The following is a 20,819-nucleotide window of genomic DNA, read 5'->3' on the forward strand; positions in this document are numbered from 1 at the left end:
CCTTTTATAGAAAGACAAAAAAAAAAAAAACCAATTAATCCACTCCTCTAAGTCATAATATATAGCAAACCAGCTTTATTAGTAGTAGTAGTAGTTGTAAAGGTTTTTCATATATTATCGTAATATTTTTGATATATATACTGAGCCGCTCAAATTCTCTACCACTCGGCAATTAAAAAAAAAAAAGAGAGAAAGAAGCCCTTCAAAGGATTCCCCGGAATCTCAAAAAAAAAAAAAAAAAAAAAAAAAAGCGGCGTGTATTTAAAAGTTATTGCATTTAATAGGAAATAAATTAAATTAAATTAAATAAAATAAATAAAAAATTGTTGAGCCGCGCGCAAAGTTCCCCGCGGGGGGTGCCGCTGCGGACATAATTACTCATTTTCAAATCTACCACCAACTACCACCACCACCACCACCACCAAAATATTAAAGAAATAAAGAAAGAAAGAAAAGAATAACTTTCAATTTATACAATATAATTCATTCACAATGGCTTCTCTATCAAAAGCTTTAAAGATCGCTCTTATCCAATTCACTGTAACTGCTGACAAGGCTGCAAATCTTTCAACTGTCAAGGCTAAAATTGCTCAAGCAGCTGCCAACGGTGCAAAGCTTGTTGTTCTCCCAGAATGCTTTAACTCTCCTTATGCAGTCTCTGCCTTCCCCAAATATGCTGAATCCATTCCTGCAGGTGAAACCACACAATACCTTTCTTCTATTGCCAAAGAACAAAAAGTCTTTTTGATTGGAGGAAGTATCCCTGAAGTTGTTTCTGAAAATGGATCCCCCAAGTACTATAACACAAACATCTCATTCGCTCCTGATGGCCGTCTGCTGGCCACCCATAGGAAAGTCCATCTCTTTGACATTAACGTTCCTGGGAAAATCCGTTTCATGGAGTCTGATATCCTTTCTCCTGGTGATCATGCAACTTCTTTCTCTCTCGACCCTTATGGCCGTGTAGGACTCGGCATTTGCTACGATGTTCGCTTCCCTGAACTTGCCGCTGTATCTACCCGTGCAAACCCTGCAACAGGAACCCCACGAGCTTTTGCCATGATTTATCCAGGTGCCTTTAACACTACCACTGGTCCTCTTCACTGGTCTTTGCTTGCACGCGCCAGAGCCGTCGATAACCAGACATATGTTCTCATGTGTTCACCTTCCCGTGATCTCTCATCTTCTTACCACGCTTATGGCCATTCGCTTGTTGTTGATCCTTGGGGTGAGATTGTGGCTGAGGCTGCAGAGGGTGATGAAATTGTTTATGCGGAACTTGATCCGGAACGCTTGGATTCTGTGGCCTCTAGTATTCCTGTCAGCACTCAACGCCGGTACCCAGTTTACGATGACGTGCTCAAGTACGCCAAGGTTGGAAATGGTCTTTAAGTCTTAAAGTGTAAGGTATATATATATGTAAAAATGTAATAATAATAATGTTGTAACAGCCCTTATCAATTTGGCAGAATAAATAAAAAAAAAAAAAGTTGTTGAAAAACTCATCTTGCTAAAAAGTTCATTCTTTAAAACCTTCCCTTTCAGAAACTATAAAAAAAAAACATTAAAATTTCTAATCTTTTTTTTTTTTTCTCTTTAAATTATATTCATATATATATATATATACATTTATCAAAAATTTCATATAATACTATTAAAATCTCATTTATAAAAATCCTTCACAATGCCAATGAGATCGCCTTTTGACTTAAAAGGTGCGTCTCAGCAGTCCCCGCAAGAACAACAACAAGAACAAGAACAACAATCTCATCCTGAATATCGACAAGTTCTTGCCGGACACTTGATTTCTAGACCACCATCTCCAAAACAACTTGCTCCTCCATCAATCTATGAAGGAAGTATTCCAATTTCTGCTACATCTTCTCAGTCTTCTCTTGGAACTACATCCCATCCGCCTTCCATTGCCTCTTCTTCAAAGCGTAAACACAGACCATTTTCAAAATTGCTCCGAAAACATACAAATGAAGATGAAGATGAAGAACCAGAACATACTATAAAACCGTAAGTAATTTAACCCATTGATTGAAAAAAAAAAACCATCACTAACAACTTACTTCTAGAAAACAACGAATGTCAGTCCGTGGAGGAGGTGGTGCTGCCATTACCCAAGTCCAATTTCTTCAACAAATTCCTATCCAACAAGACCTTTCTTCCACATTAACTTCTGTCAGCACAAACGCCTCACTCCCAACCGCCCCGTCTAACTCATCCTCTTCACTTTTTTCCGCCTCATACCTTGAAGATGACTCTCGTTCTACTGCTTTCCCAAGGAAAACTTCCCTCGGTGTGGCTGGTGCCACTCCATCTTCTTGGGTGGGCCCCAATGTCACAGGTACCACCTACACAACAAGTTCTTCCTCCTCTTCCTCCTCTTCCTCCTCCTCTCCACCGGTTCCGACTACTTTACTGGGCGTCACTGAAGGCAGTGGTGGCAGCACAACAACAACAACAAACTTTTATGGAAGCGGCAATGGCAGCACATACACAGCCGGCGGCAACCCAAATACAAATTTTAACACTACCACCACCACCACCACCACTACAAACAATCAATCTACCTCATCCATAAACTCATCTGCACCCTTCCCAAGCATGCCTTTAAGGAAATCCACTACAAACTTTTCATCAGGTAATCACAGACCATCCAATGTTTTACCAGCTTTGGATACACAATCACCACCACCACATAAAACAATCCATTTTGCTTTAAACCCTACAGAATATCAACAACCTTCACCCGCCTCTCCTCCACCTCTATCCCCAAATACTTGCACCCCAAGTGCCTTTTTGACTATTAAAGACATTGAAGACGTTTCTCCTCTCTCTTCCTTTTCTGGCCCTTCTAAAAAAGCACATTCCGACAGCGTCAGTAGCACAAAAACTGTAACTGGCGAAATGGATTCTCAGGACCCGGGCCCGACCCTTGACAGAAGCACTTCCCATGCATCTAGTGTTCGTCAAAATAGCGACCCCATTTCTCCTCTTGTGGTTCCTGATCCGGACCCCCCATCACAACTCCCCCAGCAAACTCGCTCAAGAAGCAGCAGTAGGCCAATTACACCAGTGGTTTTCCCTGACCCTCAGCAAGTCTTTGACGCCAGGGATGCAGATGGCCCTGCCATTAACCCACTTCCTCGCCATAGCAGCGACATTGGCCTTTCAACTCCATTGCACTTTCCTCCCCCATCTTCTACTACTTCTCTCCAGCCCCCTAAACGCAAATCCAAAAAACCTTCCTTTCTTGGCCGTCTTATATACCGTAGGGAATCTTCTGAGGATTCAAGTGATAATAGTGCGCCATCATCTTCGGCTTCTAGCATTAGACATAAGCGTTCCGAATCTACACTCTCTATCCCGAACGCCCCCCATAATATTCTTCACCGGCAATCTTATGCAATTTTAAATACCGGCCGCCAGGCTTTACATCATGTTCATGGAGCAATCAATAATGGTGTCGCTACTGTTACTAACGACGTGACTTCTCTTGGTTCTCATACACACACTTCTTCCTCCTCGTCGCGACCTTCATCATTGCATTCGGAATCGGCTCCATCTTCTCCAATCCCTTCAACAACTGCTGCTCCACCATTAGTGTCTTCTTCATCTTCTTCAACAGCAACTACACAATCACACGCCTCCAAAATGCAATCCATCTACTCCAACCCAAACTTTTATCCCCTCGACACTGACCTTGAGCACATGGGCGGCATTGTCAATCCCAAACCTCCATCCAATGGCCGTACAGCAACCTTTTCACCCACAGAAGAAACTTTTACAACATCAACAACAAAGAAAAAACACTCTTCCGCCGCAGTTTCCCCAACCTCAACCCCAATGCGTCGGAGCGCCACCTCCGAGCTCACGCCTACCACTACCATGGCCCCACAAATCCCGCAGGCCTCTAGCAATCCTACCACTGCTACTCCTACGGCTGACCCGGCTGCTAACTGGACCGCCCCAGAATCTTGGAATATTGTCCCTAGCTTTGCTCCAAGCAAAGTTAGCCCGTTCCCAGCCCGCAATCCTAATGAAAAACACTGCGTCCGCATTTTCCGCGAAGATGACACTTTTGGTACGCTATTTTGCCGTGTCGATGTCACTGTCAAGGAACTCATCCAGCTTATTGGCAAAAAGTTTTATATGGGCTCGGTTGCTGGTCATCAGCTGACGGTCCGCATCGGTGGTCTCACCCGCATTTTAAACCCTGAAGAAACACCCCTTGTTTACCAAAGCTCTTTGCTAGAGCTCATGGGTTACACGGAAAAAGATCGCATTGGCGAAGTTGGTCGTGAGGACCTGTCATACCTCTGTCGATTTAAAATTTCGCGTTCCAAGATTCGCACTGTTACTGAAAATGAAAAGGCTATTCTCTCGCGCGACTTTAGCCACGTTCAGTTACAACACATGGACCTCCAAACTATTCCAGTATTTTTTTATCCACATGCATCTAAAATTGAGTTTCTCGACGTTTCTGAAAATCCTTCTATTTCAATTCCCTCAGATTTTATACAGGCTTGCAATAACTTGAGAGAAATTCGTTATGTCCACAATCAGTCTTACACCTTCCCACCAAATATTATTCTCCCTCCACAATTGGGGTTTTTGGACATTAAAGACAATTTAATTAAAAGCCTTGAAGATGTTGATTTTCATAGACTTTCCAATCTTACTTTTATTGACCTCCAGGGTAATCTCCTCGAAAGCATTCCGGACTCGTTTTCTCTGCTCAAATCTTTACGGTATCTCAATCTTTCTTCAAACAATATTGAAGACTTTCCAGACGCTATTTGCAAAATTGTTTCACTCGTCGACTTTGACATTTCTTTTAACAAGATTGCCGACCTGCCAGATGAAATTGGCCAACTTGTTAATCTTGAAAAGCTTGCCATTTCTAATTCATACTTGTCAAAACGACTCCCCGTTACATTTGTCAACTTGGTGTCTCTTAAAGAGTTGGATTTACGTTACAATAAACTCCAAAACATTGACCTCTTGTCGCGCCTCCCCAAGCTTGAAGTTTTATATGTGTCGAAAAATTCCATCACCTCGTTTGACGCTGAATTCCCCAGACTAAAACTCTTTTACTTTGACCGTAATCCTATCACCAATATTGATTTCCGCGGCGCTCATTCCACTCTCACTGCAATTAACCTTTCAAAGGCCCAAATGGCAGGTGTACCTGATGCTCTCATTGATCGCATTCCTTTGGTCGAGCGGTTAGTTCTTGATAAAAACCACATTACCACACTTCCTCCTAAAATTGGTACACTCAAGAATCTCAAATACCTAAGTGTAGTGGCCAACTCTCTTGACTCTGTTCCCGAGGAAATTGGTCAGCTCCATAATTTGGTTCACTTGGATCTTCACAGCAACAATATCTTGCATTTACCATCAGAAATTTGGAACCTGGGCTCACTTGTTTTACTCAATGTGGCTTCTAACTTGCTAGACAGTTTCCCTAAAAATCCTACCTCCCATTCGAGTATCTCCAGCTCGGATTCTGAGCGCAAAGAAGTTAGCGCTATGGTTAATGATATCCTAGCAGCAAACAGTACGATGCCTGCTACTCCAGAAGCCCGCCGGCCTTCCACACTTTCTATTTCTTCGTCCTATGACGAGTACAAACCCCCGGCAGCTATTAAGCCCGTCAACTCAGGTGCAGGTGCATGTGCTGCTACTGCTACTGCTGCCACGCCAATTATTAGATCTCCAAAGACATCCACGTCTACAAGTGAGTCCAATGTTTACTCCTTGGGTAACCGCCGTCAACCTTCACCAATGGCTCAGAGTTTGTTGACACTTATTCTTTGTGATAACCGACTCACGGAGGATTGTTTTGACGAACTTTCTTTGCTTACAGAGCTTCAAATCCTCAATCTTTCTTACAATGATATCAGTGAAGTGCCTTATGGAGCTTTACGTCGATTTTCTCACATTGTCGAGCTTTATCTTTCCGGCAATAAAATTTCGTCTCTTCCTGGTGACGACATGGAAGCATTGCAAGGACTTCAGGTTTTCCACGTCAATAGCAACAAGCTTCATAATCTCCCAGCCGAGCTGGGCAAGATTGCGCATTTAAATATTTTGGATGTTGGCTCCAACATTTTAAAGTACAATATTCACAATTGGCCCTATGACTGGAACTGGCGTTTTAACCACGATCTCAAGTATCTCAACTTTTCAGGTAACAGACGACTTGAAGTCAACAGTCCTAACATTCCCAACTCTTCTTACCGCCGAGAAGTTGACATGAGTGACTTTACAGTCTTGTCAAATATCCGAGTGCTCGGTCTCATGGATGTTACCTTGACTGCACTCTCTGTCCCTGACCAATCTGCAAATTGCCGTGTGCGTACTTATGGTTCGGAGATTCACTCGTATCCATATGGTCTTGCAGACTCTCTTGGTCATAGCAATAACTTGTCAGTTACAGACATGGTTCTAGAGCGATTCCGCGGCAAAGAAAACGAGATTGTGATAGGCTTATTTGATGGCCGCGGCACTGAAATTCAATCTGGCAATAAAGTGTCGAAGCTTGTGCAGGAGACTTTTGGCAGCATTCTCCAAGATGAACTCAAAAAGTTGCGCAAAGAAGAGCAGGTAGAAGATGCTCTGCGCCGTGCCTTTTTGAATACAAATAAGGAAATTGGAAATACTATTCTCATGCCGACTGAGGAGGTTGCACACACACCTATTGGTCACCGCTCATCTACAGCCATTAATCTTGAGTACCGAGACGGCATGACAGGTTCATGCGCTACTATCGTTTATGTTGCCGACAATAAGCTTTATATTGCCAATGCCGGTGACTCAATGGCCATTATGGTGCACGTTGCTAATGAGTTTAGCGTGCTGACTACTCGTCACGACCCTACGTCGCAAAAGGAGCTCCAGCGGATTCGTCGGTCTGGTGGTATTATTTCGTCTACTGGCCAGTTGGACGATTTGCTCGACGTTTCTCGTGCAATTGGTTTTTACAATTTGATTCCTCATATCTACGCCAGCCCCTCTATTACGGTGTGGGAAATTTCTGATGCCGATGAGATGATTATTTTGGCATCGAAGCAGCTTTGGGAATATGTGTCATACCAAACAGCGGTGGACGTTGCACGCACAGAAAAGGGTGACTTGATGCGTGCTGCTGCCAAGCTGCGCGACTTTGCCATTGCATATGGTGCATCGGATAAGATTCTTGTTATGGTGATTGGAGTTGGATTATCGCGCAAGCGGACTCGCACCAACAAGATAGGAGCACCTGTTTATGGGACTAGTGGTGGCGACGTTACCGTTGAGAACTATGACGGGACGTTTTCACGGATGGGTGACGAGTACTCATCTCATAAGAAGCGCCGTGATAAGGGCAAAGACTCTGAACTTGCACGGTTGGGTGGCGAAGTTGAGCCGCCACAGGGTGAGCTTGCGATTGTGTTTACAGATATCAAAAACTCGACAAGTTTATGGGAGTCGCATGCTCCTGCGATGCGATCGGCCATCAAGTTACACAATAGTATTATGCGTCGGCAGATGCGTATTACAGGCGGCTATGAGGTCAAGACTGAAGGCGATGCATTTGTTGTGTCGTTCCCGACCCCTACTTCTGCACTGCTTTGGTGTTTCAATGTGCAGCAGATGCTGCTGTCTGCAGAATGGCCAGCGGAGATTTTGGAGACGGAAGATGGATGCGAGATTTTGGACGATAAGGGCCAGCCCATGTACCGAGGGTTGTCTGTGCGCATGGGTATTCATTGGGGCTCGCCTGTGTGTGAGAAGGATCCTATTACACGGCGTATGGATTACTTTGGACCCATGGTCAATAAGGCAGCGCGTATTAGTGCGGTTGCAGATGGTGGTCAGATTTCGCTTTCGTCCGATTTTGTGTCTGAAATGAAACAAGTTGGTGCAGCATTAGAAGCAGTAAAGGAAAACAAAATGACACTATCGGAAGCATTTGGCGGAGATGAAGTGCTTGGGTGGAAGTTGGAGCAGGATATGAAGGCCTTGGATAGTATTGGGTGGGAGATTAAGGAGCTAGGCGAGTATAAGCTCAAGGGTCTGGAAAATCCCGAATTTATCAACTTGGGATACCCAACGCCGTTGTTGGGCCGCTTTGAGCACCACTTGCTATCGAAAAAGAAGCGTAGTGAGGTTCGCTCGTCACGGTACGGGTCCCTATCGCTTGAGCAGCTGCCGAATCTGCGGTTGTGTGCTGTTCGCCTGGAACGCATTTGTTCTAGTTTGAATCCGTGCACGACGATTTCCAGTGACGGTACGATGCCTCCTTTACGTGCCTCTGCTAGTAAAGAGCCAGGTCCGACGAACCGGACAACCAACCAGTTGGGGATCATGCTCCCTAACAATGAGTATGAGTACGGTGCGTTTTTGGACAATATTGTAACGCGGGTTGAAAATGCAGTAACCACGTTGTATTTGCGTACAGCCATGGACGAGTTCAAGTGTGGGGCGGGTACAGCGGAACTGAGTGAGTTGCTGCACCAAGCGTTGGGAATTATTTCTCAGGCTACTCGTGCTGGCACTGTCTTGTCATCTACAGCTTCTTCACGGCAGCCAGAAAAGCTGTTGCCACTGTCCGATAATCAGCAGTCTCCATATCAGCAACAACAACATCAATCGACCATGACGCCTAGTTTATCTGAGTCTTCATTTGTAACAGCTCCAGAGTAAGGAAGAGGAAGAATATATTTCTTTTTTTTTTTTTTTTTTTTTTTAAAAAAAATAAAAAATATTAACAAATTACAATTTTTTTTTTCTTTTAAATAAATAACACAAATCTCTATACACTCGGAGCCAAGATGGGCCTGACATCATCAAAGTACGGGTGGGCCATTGCTTCTTGAGCAGTAAGGCGCTCTTGGTGGTCATAACGGAGGAGCTTGTCGATAAAGTCGATTGCACGAGGGGTTGCAAACTGCTCGTTTGTTTTGTTGATGAATGAAGTCCATGGCTGACGGGGGTAAACGCCGAGGATATTATCGTACTCAGGCGGCAGAGAGGTATCGTACTTGTCGAGGTAGCGGAAAAGGTCGTCAGTTCCTAGGACTTGGGCGATTTTGATGAGTTGATTTGTATTTGAAGAGCCGTGGAAAAAGGGGTCGATTTTGAAGATCATGGCAGCAAGAACTGCTCCCAGAGACCAAAGATCGAGTGAGTAGTCGTACATTTGAAAGTCGACAAGAAGCTCAGGGCCCTTGTAGCAACGACTGGCGACCCGGACATTATACTCGATTTCCGGGTGATAGAACTCGGCAAGTCCCCAGTCAATAAGACGAAGCTTTCGATTAGGGTGGTCAATCATGATATTGTGGGGCTTGACATCGCGGTGCATGATTCCCTTTGAATGACAGTAATCGAGAGCCTTAAGCAGCTCAAACATGTAGTACTGGATATCATAATTTGTAAACTTAGGGTATAGGACACGGAAGTCGACATTATTGATATATTCAAAGATGAGCGAGGGAGTTTTGGATGTAGGATCGCGGACTACGTCTAGCAGTGTGACGATGTTTGTTCCTCCGGCGAGGTTCTGCAGAATCTTGATTTCACGCTTGATTTTTTTCTTGCGGACGGGCTTGAGCACCTTGATGACGCATGTTTCAAACTCGGGTGTATCTGTTGCTGAAGAGGAGGATGAAGAAGAAGAGGAAGAGGAGGAAGAGGTGGGAGAAGATGAAGAGCCAGCAGAAGTTTTGGAGGCCTTGTCACCTGCAGTACTGCCGGAGCTGTTACTGGAGCTACCCATGTTGAGCGAGCCAATGTTGATGCCTTCAAAGGCTTCTGAGTACTTTCCGCGACCGACTTTGCGTAGAATCTCATAGTAGTTAAGACTACCCCAGTTAATTTTGACATGTTCATAGTCCCAGTACGAGCTGGGCATATCTTTGTTGTAGTTTGCGTACACGCGAGCCACCGACTTGACCATTTTTTATATGTGTGCGTGTATGTGTATTAATTATTATGATGTGTGGGTATGTGTGCGATGGAGGTGTGGAATATTTGGGAAAGGTTTATGGAGGTTTGGAATCTCCAAAGACTTTGTGATTTATTTTTATTTTTATTTATTTTTATTTATTTATTTTTATTTTTTTTTTTTAAATTTTTAAATTTTTAAATTTTTTTTATTTAAAATTTATTTCAATTTTTTTATTTAAAAAAAATAAATAAAAATATATAAATAAAAAATAATTAACAAAGAACAAAAAAAAAAAAAAAAAAAAATACTGGAAGGGAAAATTTTAAGGTTGGTGGTTTGGTGGTGATTTGGTGGTGGTTGATGTTAGTGGTGGTGGTGCTGCTTTTTTTTTTTTTTTTTTTTTTAAAAAAAATTTAATAATTTTGGGCTTCAACGAGGCTTTTACACAACCACCACCACCACCACGAACAATTTTTTTTATTTTTTATTTTTTAAAAAGCAGCAATCAAACTTAACCAAATACCCGACACGAATATCAAGTCTACACACATACATACACATTGCCATACCAAATGAGCAAAGACCCGCCACTAAATAGCCCCTCTGAACAGGCATTCTTTGTGGCTGCTGCAGACCTCGCAATACCAGGCTCTGCAGTAGGTGCAGAAACAGACATTCTTCTTCCAGGTCTTCAATTCTGGGCTTCTTCAAGCTCATCATCATCATCATCATCTACTACTACTACTTCTCTATCAATCCTTCAGTCTTTGGTTACAAGTGGATTAGTTGCAATCGCCCGAGTTAACACCCATCTAGTACCTATTTGGGCCTTTTGTGGCGGCCAATGGATTATAAAAACTACCGATGCTACGGCACGCGACAACTTAAATGCCCTTTTTGCTCACACTGATCCAGCCGTTGGGCTACTTGTACAACCAGCACCTTCCGCTGCTACTGTATCCGACAATACCACTTGTACATATACCCTTATACTAGTCAAAATTCCTAATGCCAACAATACCAACTGGGATCTTTCTGCAGTTTTGGTCAAGGCAGATGCACAAATTCTGGCTTTGGTTCACATGGCCGGACAATCTAATAAACCCCAAAACACCCAACCTTATATTCTTGACTCAGAAACTGGCCTAGCTAGGGAACCTTCAAGGTTTCTCGGAACCACCCGACAACCCGTCCAAGAATCAAAGGGCCTTGATCTCTTGCACCAGCACTCGGTCGGCCGCAGACATTCCTCTCGAGTCCCATTTGGAGCCCCCATTGTCGAAGACCCAACACCAGATCCCTTCACTCGTGCCAACCGTGAAGCTGCTCGACCCCGACCCTCTTCAGTTCCTCCTGCTGAACGTCCCACTGAAAACCAATCTTTGGTCGTTGAAGGAACTCTAGAGGACCGTGAACGGCAAGCACTACAGCACTTGATTCTGGCATCCTTGCGCTTACGCGGAGTTGCCAGGGACGCAGAATTTAAGGAAGTTTATGGCCACACCATCCGTGCAGCCCAATTTGCGGTTGCTCAAAAACGAAGACGAAATCGAAAAAATTCTTCTGGTAAGCCTGTCGGTATCATGGAAATGCAGGATATTGTCGATAAGCTGCTCAATGTGTTTTTGCCAGAATAAAAAGAGAAAAAAAAAAAAAAAAAAAAAAAAGAAGGCATTTGTCAATTCATTACATGATTCAGCTATAAAAAGGGTAATCGGTATATCCTTTGGCTCCTGGCACGTAAAACGTCTCATAGTCTGGCTCTGCCCATGGCAAGTTTTCTTTAATCCGACGAACCAAGTCTGGATTTGAAATAAAGGGTTTCCCAAATGCAATCACCACCTTGTCATCGACATCCGCAATCTCAAGCGCCAACTTTCTGTCAAATCTTTGCGCTCTGATCCACCCACCTGTCCAGACATTGCGCACAAATTCCAATGGGCGTCTCAAAATGGGGTTTCCTATTGAATTATGCACTTCAATTGCACCTTCTACCGTGTGAATATATGCCAACCGCTTATTGGCTTCATCAGCAAGACCGCGTTCCTCCAACTCTTTAAGCAAGTATGCATACAACTCCAACGTCCCAGGACCGGCCCCAAGGTCACTACCAACGTAATACGGTGAAAACCTGATGCCCACCCGACTCGCACCAATTGCGGCTGAAACTGCGTCTACAATTTCAAGAGTAAACCGAGCCCGGTTCTCAACACTCCCGCCGTACTCATCCGTGCGTTTGTTTATGTTTTCGTGTAAAAACTGATGCGGTAAAAACCCATTGGCTGCATGGATCTCAACCCCATCAAACCCTGCTTCAATTGAGTTTTTGGCTGCTTGCGCATAGTCACGCACGTACTCGTGAATTTCATCTACCGTCAATGGCCGAGGAACGGTTCCAACTGTATCGGTGCCAATCAATTTATTCTTAGGACCCAGTGGCCGTGCGACGTTTGACGATGAAACCAGATCGTAGCCACGCGATTGTAGGTACTCTGGTCCTGCGGTTCTGCCCAAAGCCCACAGCTGCACGTACCCGAAAGAACCTTTGGCATGAATGGCCGCTGCAACTTTAGCCCACCCATCAATCTGCTCCTTAGACCAGATCCCGGGCACTCCTTGGTACCCGCCTGCGCGTTCTGTGATGAATGTGGCCTCGGTGATGAGCAGTGTCCCGGGGCTTGACGCGCGTTGTTCGTAGTATGTCGTCATAAGATCTGTTGGCACTGCACCTTCGACTTGTGCACGTACCCGGGTCAACGGGGCCATTGCAATACGCTGGTTAAGCGTGACTTGGCCGACTTTCAGCGGCTTGAAGAGGTTATTATTGGTATCAGTTGTAGAAACTGTCATTGGAAGGGTGTTTTAAAATGAGGGGGGGTTATTTTTATTTTATTTTATTTTATTTTATTTTATTTTCTTATTCTTTTTTTTTTTTCTTCTCTTATATAAAAGAGACGCACCCGGGGATATTTATAACAAAACGATTTTCTAATCACGTCATTTCGGAGAGCGGTTGAACAAGAGTATTATATATTTATAAGGTTCCGGGAAATGCAGCTAGCTCTTTACGACGGACCCGGTACTAAAGCGGCTCTTTATCATTGTCGTTTGTATTTATAAGCAAAAAAAAAAAAAAAAATAGCATGTTCATCCATCTATTTCAATATCTGAATATCTGACGTCAATCACATCAACTTTCATAAAATGGGTAGTCAGTATAGCCCTTGGAGCCAGCTCGGTAAAAGGTTTTGAAATCAAACTTGTTAAGAGGCAAATTCTCCTTTAGCCGGCGCACCAGGTCCGGATTAGCAATGAATGACTTTCCAAAACCAATCACCAGTTTATCATCTACATCTGCAAACTGGAGCGCCAGATTTCGGTCAAACCCTAGGGTACGGATCCACACGCCAGTCCACACATTTCGCACAAACTCCAACGGGCGTCTTAGAATGGGCTCGCCTAGTGAGTTGGTTGATTTAAAAGTGTTTTCCACAGTGTGGATATAGGCCAGCCGACCATTTGGCTTAAGCCCGCGCTCCTCAAGTTCTTTTAAAAGATACGCATACTGTTCTAAAGTTCCAATCCCGGGCTTCATGTCGCCATACGTTTCGTACGGTGACAACCGGATCCCGATACGGTCAGCACCAATTGCACTTATAATCGCGTCCACAACTTCTAGCACAAACCGGGCCCTGTTCTCTACATTCCCACCGTACTCATCTGTACGCAAATTCGAGTGCTCGTCTAAAAACTGTTGCAAAAGGTACCCGTTTGCCGAATGAATCTCAATCCCATCAAATCCTGCCTCAATTGCGTTCTGTGCAGCGTGAACATAATCCTGAACATATTCTTTTATCTCTTCAACGCTCAGCGGTCTCGGGGCTTCCCCAAATACATCGTCTAACGCTAGGTGCTGGCCCACCTGTGTGGTGTCTGAAATATTGGATGCAGACACCAGATCGTGACCATTTGAACGCAATGTGTCGGGTCCTGCGACCCGTCCTAGGGCCCACAATTGCAAAAATATAAACGACTTTTGCTTATGGACAGCGGCAGTCACTTTTTGCCAGGCATGGACTTGATCTTGAGACCAAATTCCAGGGACTCCCGGGTACCCACCGGCACGCTCGGTAATGAATGTGGCTTCGGTGACGATAAGAGTTCCTGGAGCAGAAGCACGCTGTGTGTAGTAGGTGGTCATGATATCTGTGGGAACTGAGTCTGCCACGCGGGCACGCTCGCGAGTTAAAGGGGCCATTGCGATACGCTGGGCCAAGGTGATTTCTCCCACCTTGAGAGGCTTAAAGAGGTTATTTGTTAAAGCTGAAGCTGTCATGGATTTTGATTGAAGGGTGATAAATTTTTTCTTTTTTTTTTTTTTTGGAGAGTGAGAAGGGGAAAAATCAGAGGTATTTATTATTAATTATCAAGATGAGGATGAACTGATTTCATATGAGTGTGGGGGGTTCCTGACTGATTTATAAGCACCAAAATGGAGGGAATTTTTTTTTTTTTTTTTCTCCACAAGACTTTTCAATCGGGTACACCAGTAATAAACCCTGAGAAATCCAGAAGAGTGGTTTGACTGAATCATTACAATCTTATTGCTACATGAGCTATATTTCTTTATTTCTTATTTCTTTTCTGCATATTCTGGATAGTCAATGTACCCACTCGCACCGCCAGTATATAGTTTGGTAAAATCCGGTGTGGCCAGAGGCAAATCTTCTTTGATCCGACGCACCAGGTCTGGGTTTGAAATGAACATTTTTCCGAATCCAATCACCAGTTTGTCGTCCAAGTCTGCAAAATCTAGCGCCAGGTCACGACTAAAGTGCTGGGTGCGGATCCAAACACCAGACCAAACGTTACGTACAAACTCTAAGGGTCGTTTGAGAATGGGTTCGCCCACAGAGTTTGTGGCATCAAACGTGTTTTCCACAGTATGAATGTATGCTAGGCGACCGCCAGACTTGAGGCCGCGCACTTCAAGTTCCTTGAGAAGATACGCGTATTGTTCAAGAGTAGCAGGACCATACTTCATATCGCCATACGTTTCATAGGGTGATAAACGGATGGCCAAACGGTCTGAGCCAATGGCTTCTGAAATGGCGTCAACAATTTCTAAAGTGAATCTTGCCCGATTTTCTACACTCCCGCCATACTGGTCCGTGCGATGGTTGACAGTTTCGTCAAGAAACTGGTGTGGCAAATATCCATTTGCTGCGTGAATCTCGACACCATCAAACCCAGCTTCGATTGAGTTTTTGGCTGCCTGTGCGAAATCTTTCACGTATTGTTTAATTTCTTCAATAGTTAAAGCACGAGGAATAATTCCTTCTTGGTTGTAGGGACTAGTGAGATCCGGTACATTTGACGATGATACAAAGTCGTTCCCAAGCGAGAATAAATAGTTGGGCTTTGCTGCACGACCCACAGCCCACAATTGCTGGAAAATAAATGAGTGTTGATCATGAACAATATCTGTGATTTTTTTCCAGCCAGACACTTGGTCTTTTGTCCAAATACCAGGCACACCTGGGAATGCCCGTGCTTGTTCTGAAATGACGGTGGCCTCGGTCACAATAAGTGTGCCTGGGGCCTGTGAGCGTTGCTTGTAATAGGTTTCCATAACGTTGGTTGGGACTGCTGTTTCTGGGTCTGCGCGAACTCGAGTTAATGGGGCCATGGCAATACGGTGGGCAAGTTTGATGCGACCCACCATAATTGGTTTGAAGAGGTTGTTAGTGAGAACAGACATTGTGGGGTAAAAGTTGTTTGATAATTTTTGATTGAAATTAAAGAATGGTTTGTTTATTTGTTTAAGAAAAGGAATAAGGGAGGGAGAAAAAAAACATTTATTTATATATAAAAAAATTTTTTTTTTTTTTTTTTTTAAAAAAAGGGATTTGACTATTGAATTGATGATGAAAGGCCATTCGTGGAGATAGTTGATTTTTTTTTTTTTTTTTTCCCCGTCGAACTATTTCCATACTTAAGTCCGAAATTTTTTTCTATATTAGCCAGTCGAGTTTAAATTTATTATCAATAAAAGCCTTTGATTTCTAAGCACAAGAAGCTTCTTATTGTGTTTAAGTTGATTTAAACCCTACATTGTAAAAGCTGCTTTTCTTCAAACTGTGTGTAAGTAAGATATTCAACTTTAAATGAATAAAAAAAAAATTTTCATTTTATTTCATTTTTCATTTCATCGAGAATTAAGTTTTTATTTTTTTATTTTTTATTTATAATTATCAATTAAGCTTAAAAGTTATATAAACTTTGATTAATTTAGTCAGGACATTAAAAAAATATGGGAATTAACAAAAAAAATCTACAAAGCCAGGAAATTTTGTTATTATTTAATTTAATTTATTTATTTATTTAATGGCCAGAAAGAAAAGGTTTAATTTCTGCAGGGTTTAGATTGAGATTCCCTTATAAATACTACTAATTATATAGATTATTAATGATTATATAAGAAATATATTTATTTATCTTCATAACTGTTATATAATTATATAACAATATATTGTTTTTATATTTATATATTTATTTATTAATTTATTAATTTATTAATTTATTAATTTATTAATTTATTAATTTGCCATGTTGATTTTCTAATCCTATTTCAATTGCCACCAAAATTCAATTTATATTTGAAATCATTTCCATTTCAATACTTTTAAATACTTTTAAATAATTTTATATACTATTCCTTTAATAATTCCTTTCTTTAAATACATTTTGTTAAATGAAAATTAAAAGATTCATTTAAAAAAAAAAAAAAAAAAGAAAAAAAAAATACTCTAATATGACAATATATTTCAACATCTTTAATACAACCCTTAGTTATAAAATGGATAATCAATGTATCCCTTAGGACCATTAGCGTAAAACGTTTTAAAATCAAAATCATTCAACGGTAAGTCTTCCTTGAACCGATGTACCAAATCTGGGTTGGCAATGAACGGTTTGCCAAATCCAATCAGTAGCTTGTCATCAACATCTACAAACTCCAAGGCAAGCTTTCGATCAAACTTTTGTGTACGGATCCAAACACCTGACCACACATTGCGTACAAATTCCAAGGGTCGTCTAATAATAATAGGCTCTCCTATAGAATTCTTAGCTTCAAAAGTGTTCTCAACAGTGTGGATATACGCCAAGCGGCCACCAGGTTTGAGCCCCCGAATTTCAAGCTCTTTAAGAAGATACGCATACTGCTCAAGAGTTCCAGGACCATGTTTCATGCCTCCATTATCCACATATGGAGACAATCGAATTCCCACACGTTCTGCTCCAATTGTTTTTACAATGGCGTCAACAACCTCCAGCACAAATCGGGCTCGATTTTCTACGCTTCCGCCATACTCGTCAGTGCGCAAATTAGAATGCTCGTCCAAAAATTGTTGCAACAAATACCCGTTGGCCGAATGAATCTCAACCCCATCAAACCCAGCTTCAATTGCGTTTTTGGCTGCATGAACATAATCCTTGACATATTCTTTAATTTCTTCAATTTTCAATGGGCGTGGCGCTGATCCAAACACATCTTGCGGCGCTAAAGACTGGCCTCTCTTGGTCTCATCCGGAACTGATGATGCAGAAACTAAATCATAGCCAAGGGCATGGAGGGTATCGGGCCCGGCAACGCGGCCTAATGCCCACAATTGCTGAAACACAAATGATTTTTGTTTATGGATTGCGCGCGTCACATTTTTCCATGCAGACACTTGTTCTTTCGACCAAATCCCAGGAACACCAGGATACCCACCTGCTCTTTCTGTAATGAAAGTGGCTTCTGTTATGAGAAGGGTTCCAGGAACAGATGCACGTTGTTGGTAATATGTCGTCATGATGTCGGTCGGTACAGCATTTGATATATTGGCCCGCACACGTGTGAGTGGAGCCATTATGATGCGGTTAGCGACTTGAATTTTGCCAACATTGAGAGGCTTGAATAGATTATTTGCTGACATGTTGAAGAAATGAATGGATAAAGAAAAGAAGTGGGTCAATGGAAGGACTTTTCAGTCTATTTATATTTTTTTTTCTTCTAATTTCTTTTACCTGGGGTGCTGCCTTTTGTGGGGGTCTCTTGGCTATGCGTTTGATTTATAAGCACAACCCATGGAAATACTTCAAAGGTTTTTGCAGTTATCTTTCTAATCAATATGCACAAATAACTACTTAATAAGTTTTCAAAAAAAAAAAAAATCTTCATTACATGCACCTCTTTTGTCCTCATTGAGTTCTTTTTAAAAAGAAGGGATGAATTAAAATTCAAGATGTAAAAAAGAGTTCATATTTTGGTTTCATTCATCAGCTATCTTGCAGTTGGGTTCTGTTTTCTCCATTTTTTAAATTAATTATTTTTCAATTTATACCAGCTGTTTTTTCATATGTTTAATTCTGTTCCAGTTTTGAAAAATCTGTCAATAGGTTCCTGACGCTTTTATTTACTATATCATAAATGGCAAGGCGCTTTTCCATGGTTAGTTAGCTACCGTCACGGCTGGTATCGATTTATTGTTAAACTTACATTTACTTGACTAAAGACTACGTTCAGCTTTCAGTACTGCCAAATTACTTTTCAAAAGAGAATACCCTTCAGCGAGCCTTTTGTATCAACAGCATCTGCTATTTTTCAATTAAGTCTGTTTATTCTCATGACTTAAACCCAGCACTTAGTAATCAAAATACCTTAAATCTATTATCTCGGTTTTAATATTTTGTAAAAATATCTTTGAAACTTTGTTCAAGGTTTTGGCTACTAATTTAACTGGATAAATCGAAAATTGATAAATATTTTAATATCTCATGGTGGAGGTAAGTCTTGTAATTAATTTTTGTGGTTAATATTAACAAAAGAATTAAAATAGTTTGAAAAAAAAAAAGGCATTTGACTCTTTTTTTCTGGAAGACGATTGTTTAGCGTCTCTGTGTTTTGGGGAGCTGGAGATCAAGGATCAAAAGTCGCTTAAAGTTGTACCAAAATGGTAATTATTGTTCCTGCATATCATCTATTTCTTTTTTTTTTTCTATTTCTCTAACACTTTAATATATTTAGTGATACAATGGATAATCGATATATCCCTCAGGCCCCGGTGCATAAAATGTCAAAAAATCTGGCTCAGTCCACGGCAAGTTTTCTCTAATTCTGCGAACCAAGTCTGGATTTGATATAAATGGCTTACCAAAAGCAATAACAACCTTATCATCCTCATCAGTAAACTTCAAAGCCAGGTTTCTATCAAACCGTTGGGCCCTAATCCACACACCTGTCCAAACATTGCGCACAAACTCCATGGGTCTTCTAAGAACAGTTTCTCCCACAGAGTTTTTCACCTCCTGTGGATTTTCCACAGTATGGACATATGCTAACCGTCCATTGGGAGATTGTCCTCGCTTTTCAAGCTCTTTCAACACATAAGCATACTGCTCTAGCGTTCCGGGCCCGCTCGTCATTCCACCTGCTGTATTGTACGGAGCAAGCCGGATTCCAACCCGGTCAGCACCTATTGCTGCCACAACAGCATCTACGATTTCCAAGACAAACAAAGCCCGATTTTCAACTGTTCCTCCATACTCGTCTGTGCGTTTATTGGTGCACTCTTGAAGGAATTGATGGGGGAGATAACCATTTGCAGCGTGGATCTCCACGCCATCGAACCCTGCTGCAATTGCATTCTTTGCACCTTGTGCATAGTCTTTGACGTACTCTTTTATTTCATCCACTTTGAGTGGCCTTGGCCTTTCTCCATGCTTGTCTTTACCAATAAGCATTCGCCCAGATCCCGAGGTATTAGCAACATCAGATGCCGACACAAGGTCATGGCCCAGAGAGCGAAGGTAATTGGGAGCTGCTACACGGCCAAGGGCCCATAGTTGAAGAAACGCAAATGATCCTTGAGCATGGACTTCAGTGGTGACTTTTGTCCAAGCGTTGATTTGCTCCTCGGACCAAATTCCCGGAACCCCAGGGTACCCGCCTGCACGTTGTGTAATGAAAGTACCTTCAGTGATTATAAGAGTCCCAGGAGCAGAGGAACGTTGCTTATAATACGTTGTCATGATGTCGGTTGGCACAGCACCCTCAATGCGCGCCCGTACTCGAGTAAGGGGCGCCATTGCAATGCGCTGGTTGAGAATAATATTGCCAACTTTGAGAGGCTTGAAGAGGTTATCAGAAAATGTGTCTGCAGTCATTATATTAAAAAGAATATTAAAGGTTATTTCTTCAATAACAGGAGAGCTTGGAAAAGAGATGGATTTTATACTCCATTGAAGCTGCTAATCATGTTATTCTAGTTTCGTGTGTGATAATCCAGGAGATTTCTTTTGCATAATTTAGATTTGCCATCTGAGTCAAGTATGTGCAGTCAAGTCCCGGACTCCGAAAAGATGGCTCAGTTGAGTACCGGTCAAGGAAAGAAAGAAACTAGGTAAAGTGTGATCTTTTTAGTTGCAATGTCAATTTTAAGGGCTACTTGGTTCGTCAATGCCAAAAAAAGAAAAAAAAAAAAAAAAAAGGAACGTGGAATGTACTGATAGCACTTGATAAGCCTTTGGACGTGATGTTATATGAGGGTTATTCAAGGTGTGTAAATTTTAAAATTTACCCTGCCTTGTTTATTTAATTCACCAGCTTAAACCCCCACGTTTTCTCCAACACCTCCATCAATTCTCCACAATTTCCAACTTTACTTCATTGTTCTTGTTGTTGTTTAATTTTTGTCACCAATGATTTACCCATTTCAATGTTACTTATTCTTAATTTTATTTTCTTATCACTTTCTTTTGAATACTCATAGTTATCCGGTTTAATTCCGTTCCCTGTGGTTATAAACTTAATCAAAAGAAACAT

General features: G+C 42.0%; 9 protein-coding genes across 9 annotated transcripts; 3 read left to right on the top strand and 6 right to left on the bottom strand.

Annotated features, from left to right (window-relative positions):
- Positions 1-492: 492 nt before the first annotated feature.
- SAPINGB_P006264 (uncharacterized protein) lies at positions 493-1,392 on the top strand (the record flags this gene model as incomplete). Its single annotated transcript, XM_032000975.1, has 1 exon — positions 493-1,392. One exon carries the CDS (start codon positions 493-495, stop codon positions 1,390-1,392), a length of 900 nt encoding a protein of 299 aa, XP_031856866.1.
- Positions 1,393-1,684: 292 nt separating this feature from the next.
- Positions 1,685-8,703, top strand: SAPINGB_P006265 (uncharacterized protein; the record flags this gene model as incomplete). Its single annotated transcript, XM_032000976.1, has 2 exons — positions 1,685-2,022; positions 2,082-8,703. The coding sequence occupies 2 exons, from the start codon at positions 1,685-1,687 to the stop codon at positions 8,701-8,703; spliced, it is 6,960 nt and encodes a 2,319-aa protein (XP_031856867.1).
- A 109-nt stretch (positions 8,704-8,812) lies between these two features.
- SAPINGB_P006266 (uncharacterized protein) lies at positions 8,813-9,958 on the bottom strand (the record flags this gene model as incomplete). Its single annotated transcript, XM_032000977.1, has 1 exon — positions 8,813-9,958. One exon carries the CDS (start codon positions 9,956-9,958, stop codon positions 8,813-8,815), a length of 1,146 nt encoding a protein of 381 aa, XP_031856868.1.
- A 563-nt stretch (positions 9,959-10,521) lies between these two features.
- On the top strand, positions 10,522-11,586 carry SAPINGB_P006267 (uncharacterized protein; the record flags this gene model as incomplete). The annotated part of the gene is made up of 1 exon (XM_032000978.1): positions 10,522-11,586. The coding sequence occupies one exon, from the start codon at positions 10,522-10,524 to the stop codon at positions 11,584-11,586; it is 1,065 nt and encodes a 354-aa protein (XP_031856869.1).
- A 58-nt stretch (positions 11,587-11,644) lies between these two features.
- On the bottom strand, positions 11,645-12,799 carry SAPINGB_P006268 (uncharacterized protein; the record flags this gene model as incomplete). The annotated part of the gene is made up of 1 exon (XM_032000979.1): positions 11,645-12,799. One exon carries the CDS (start codon positions 12,797-12,799, stop codon positions 11,645-11,647), a length of 1,155 nt encoding a protein of 384 aa, XP_031856870.1.
- Positions 12,800-13,139: 340 nt separating this feature from the next.
- Positions 13,140-14,285, bottom strand: SAPINGB_P006269 (uncharacterized protein; the record flags this gene model as incomplete). The annotated part of the gene is made up of 1 exon (XM_032000980.1): positions 13,140-14,285. The coding sequence occupies one exon, from the start codon at positions 14,283-14,285 to the stop codon at positions 13,140-13,142; it is 1,146 nt and encodes a 381-aa protein (XP_031856871.1).
- Positions 14,286-14,582: 297 nt separating this feature from the next.
- SAPINGB_P006270 (uncharacterized protein) lies at positions 14,583-15,710 on the bottom strand (the record flags this gene model as incomplete). The annotated part of the gene is made up of 1 exon (XM_032000981.1): positions 14,583-15,710. One exon carries the CDS (start codon positions 15,708-15,710, stop codon positions 14,583-14,585), a length of 1,128 nt encoding a protein of 375 aa, XP_031856872.1.
- A 1,087-nt stretch (positions 15,711-16,797) lies between these two features.
- Positions 16,798-17,931, bottom strand: SAPINGB_P006271 (uncharacterized protein; the record flags this gene model as incomplete). Its single annotated transcript, XM_032000982.1, has 1 exon — positions 16,798-17,931. One exon carries the CDS (start codon positions 17,929-17,931, stop codon positions 16,798-16,800), a length of 1,134 nt encoding a protein of 377 aa, XP_031856873.1.
- A 1,087-nt stretch (positions 17,932-19,018) lies between these two features.
- SAPINGB_P006272 (uncharacterized protein) lies at positions 19,019-20,161 on the bottom strand (the record flags this gene model as incomplete). The annotated part of the gene is made up of 1 exon (XM_032000983.1): positions 19,019-20,161. One exon carries the CDS (start codon positions 20,159-20,161, stop codon positions 19,019-19,021), a length of 1,143 nt encoding a protein of 380 aa, XP_031856874.1.
- Positions 20,162-20,819: the final 658 nt, after the last annotated feature.

Source organism: Magnusiomyces paraingens (genome assembly GCF_902498895.1).
Source record: "Magnusiomyces paraingens strain CBS 517.90 genome assembly, contig: contig5, whole genome shotgun sequence".
NCBI classification, from domain to species: Eukaryota; Fungi; Ascomycota; class Dipodascomycetes; order Dipodascales; family Dipodascaceae; genus Magnusiomyces; species Magnusiomyces paraingens.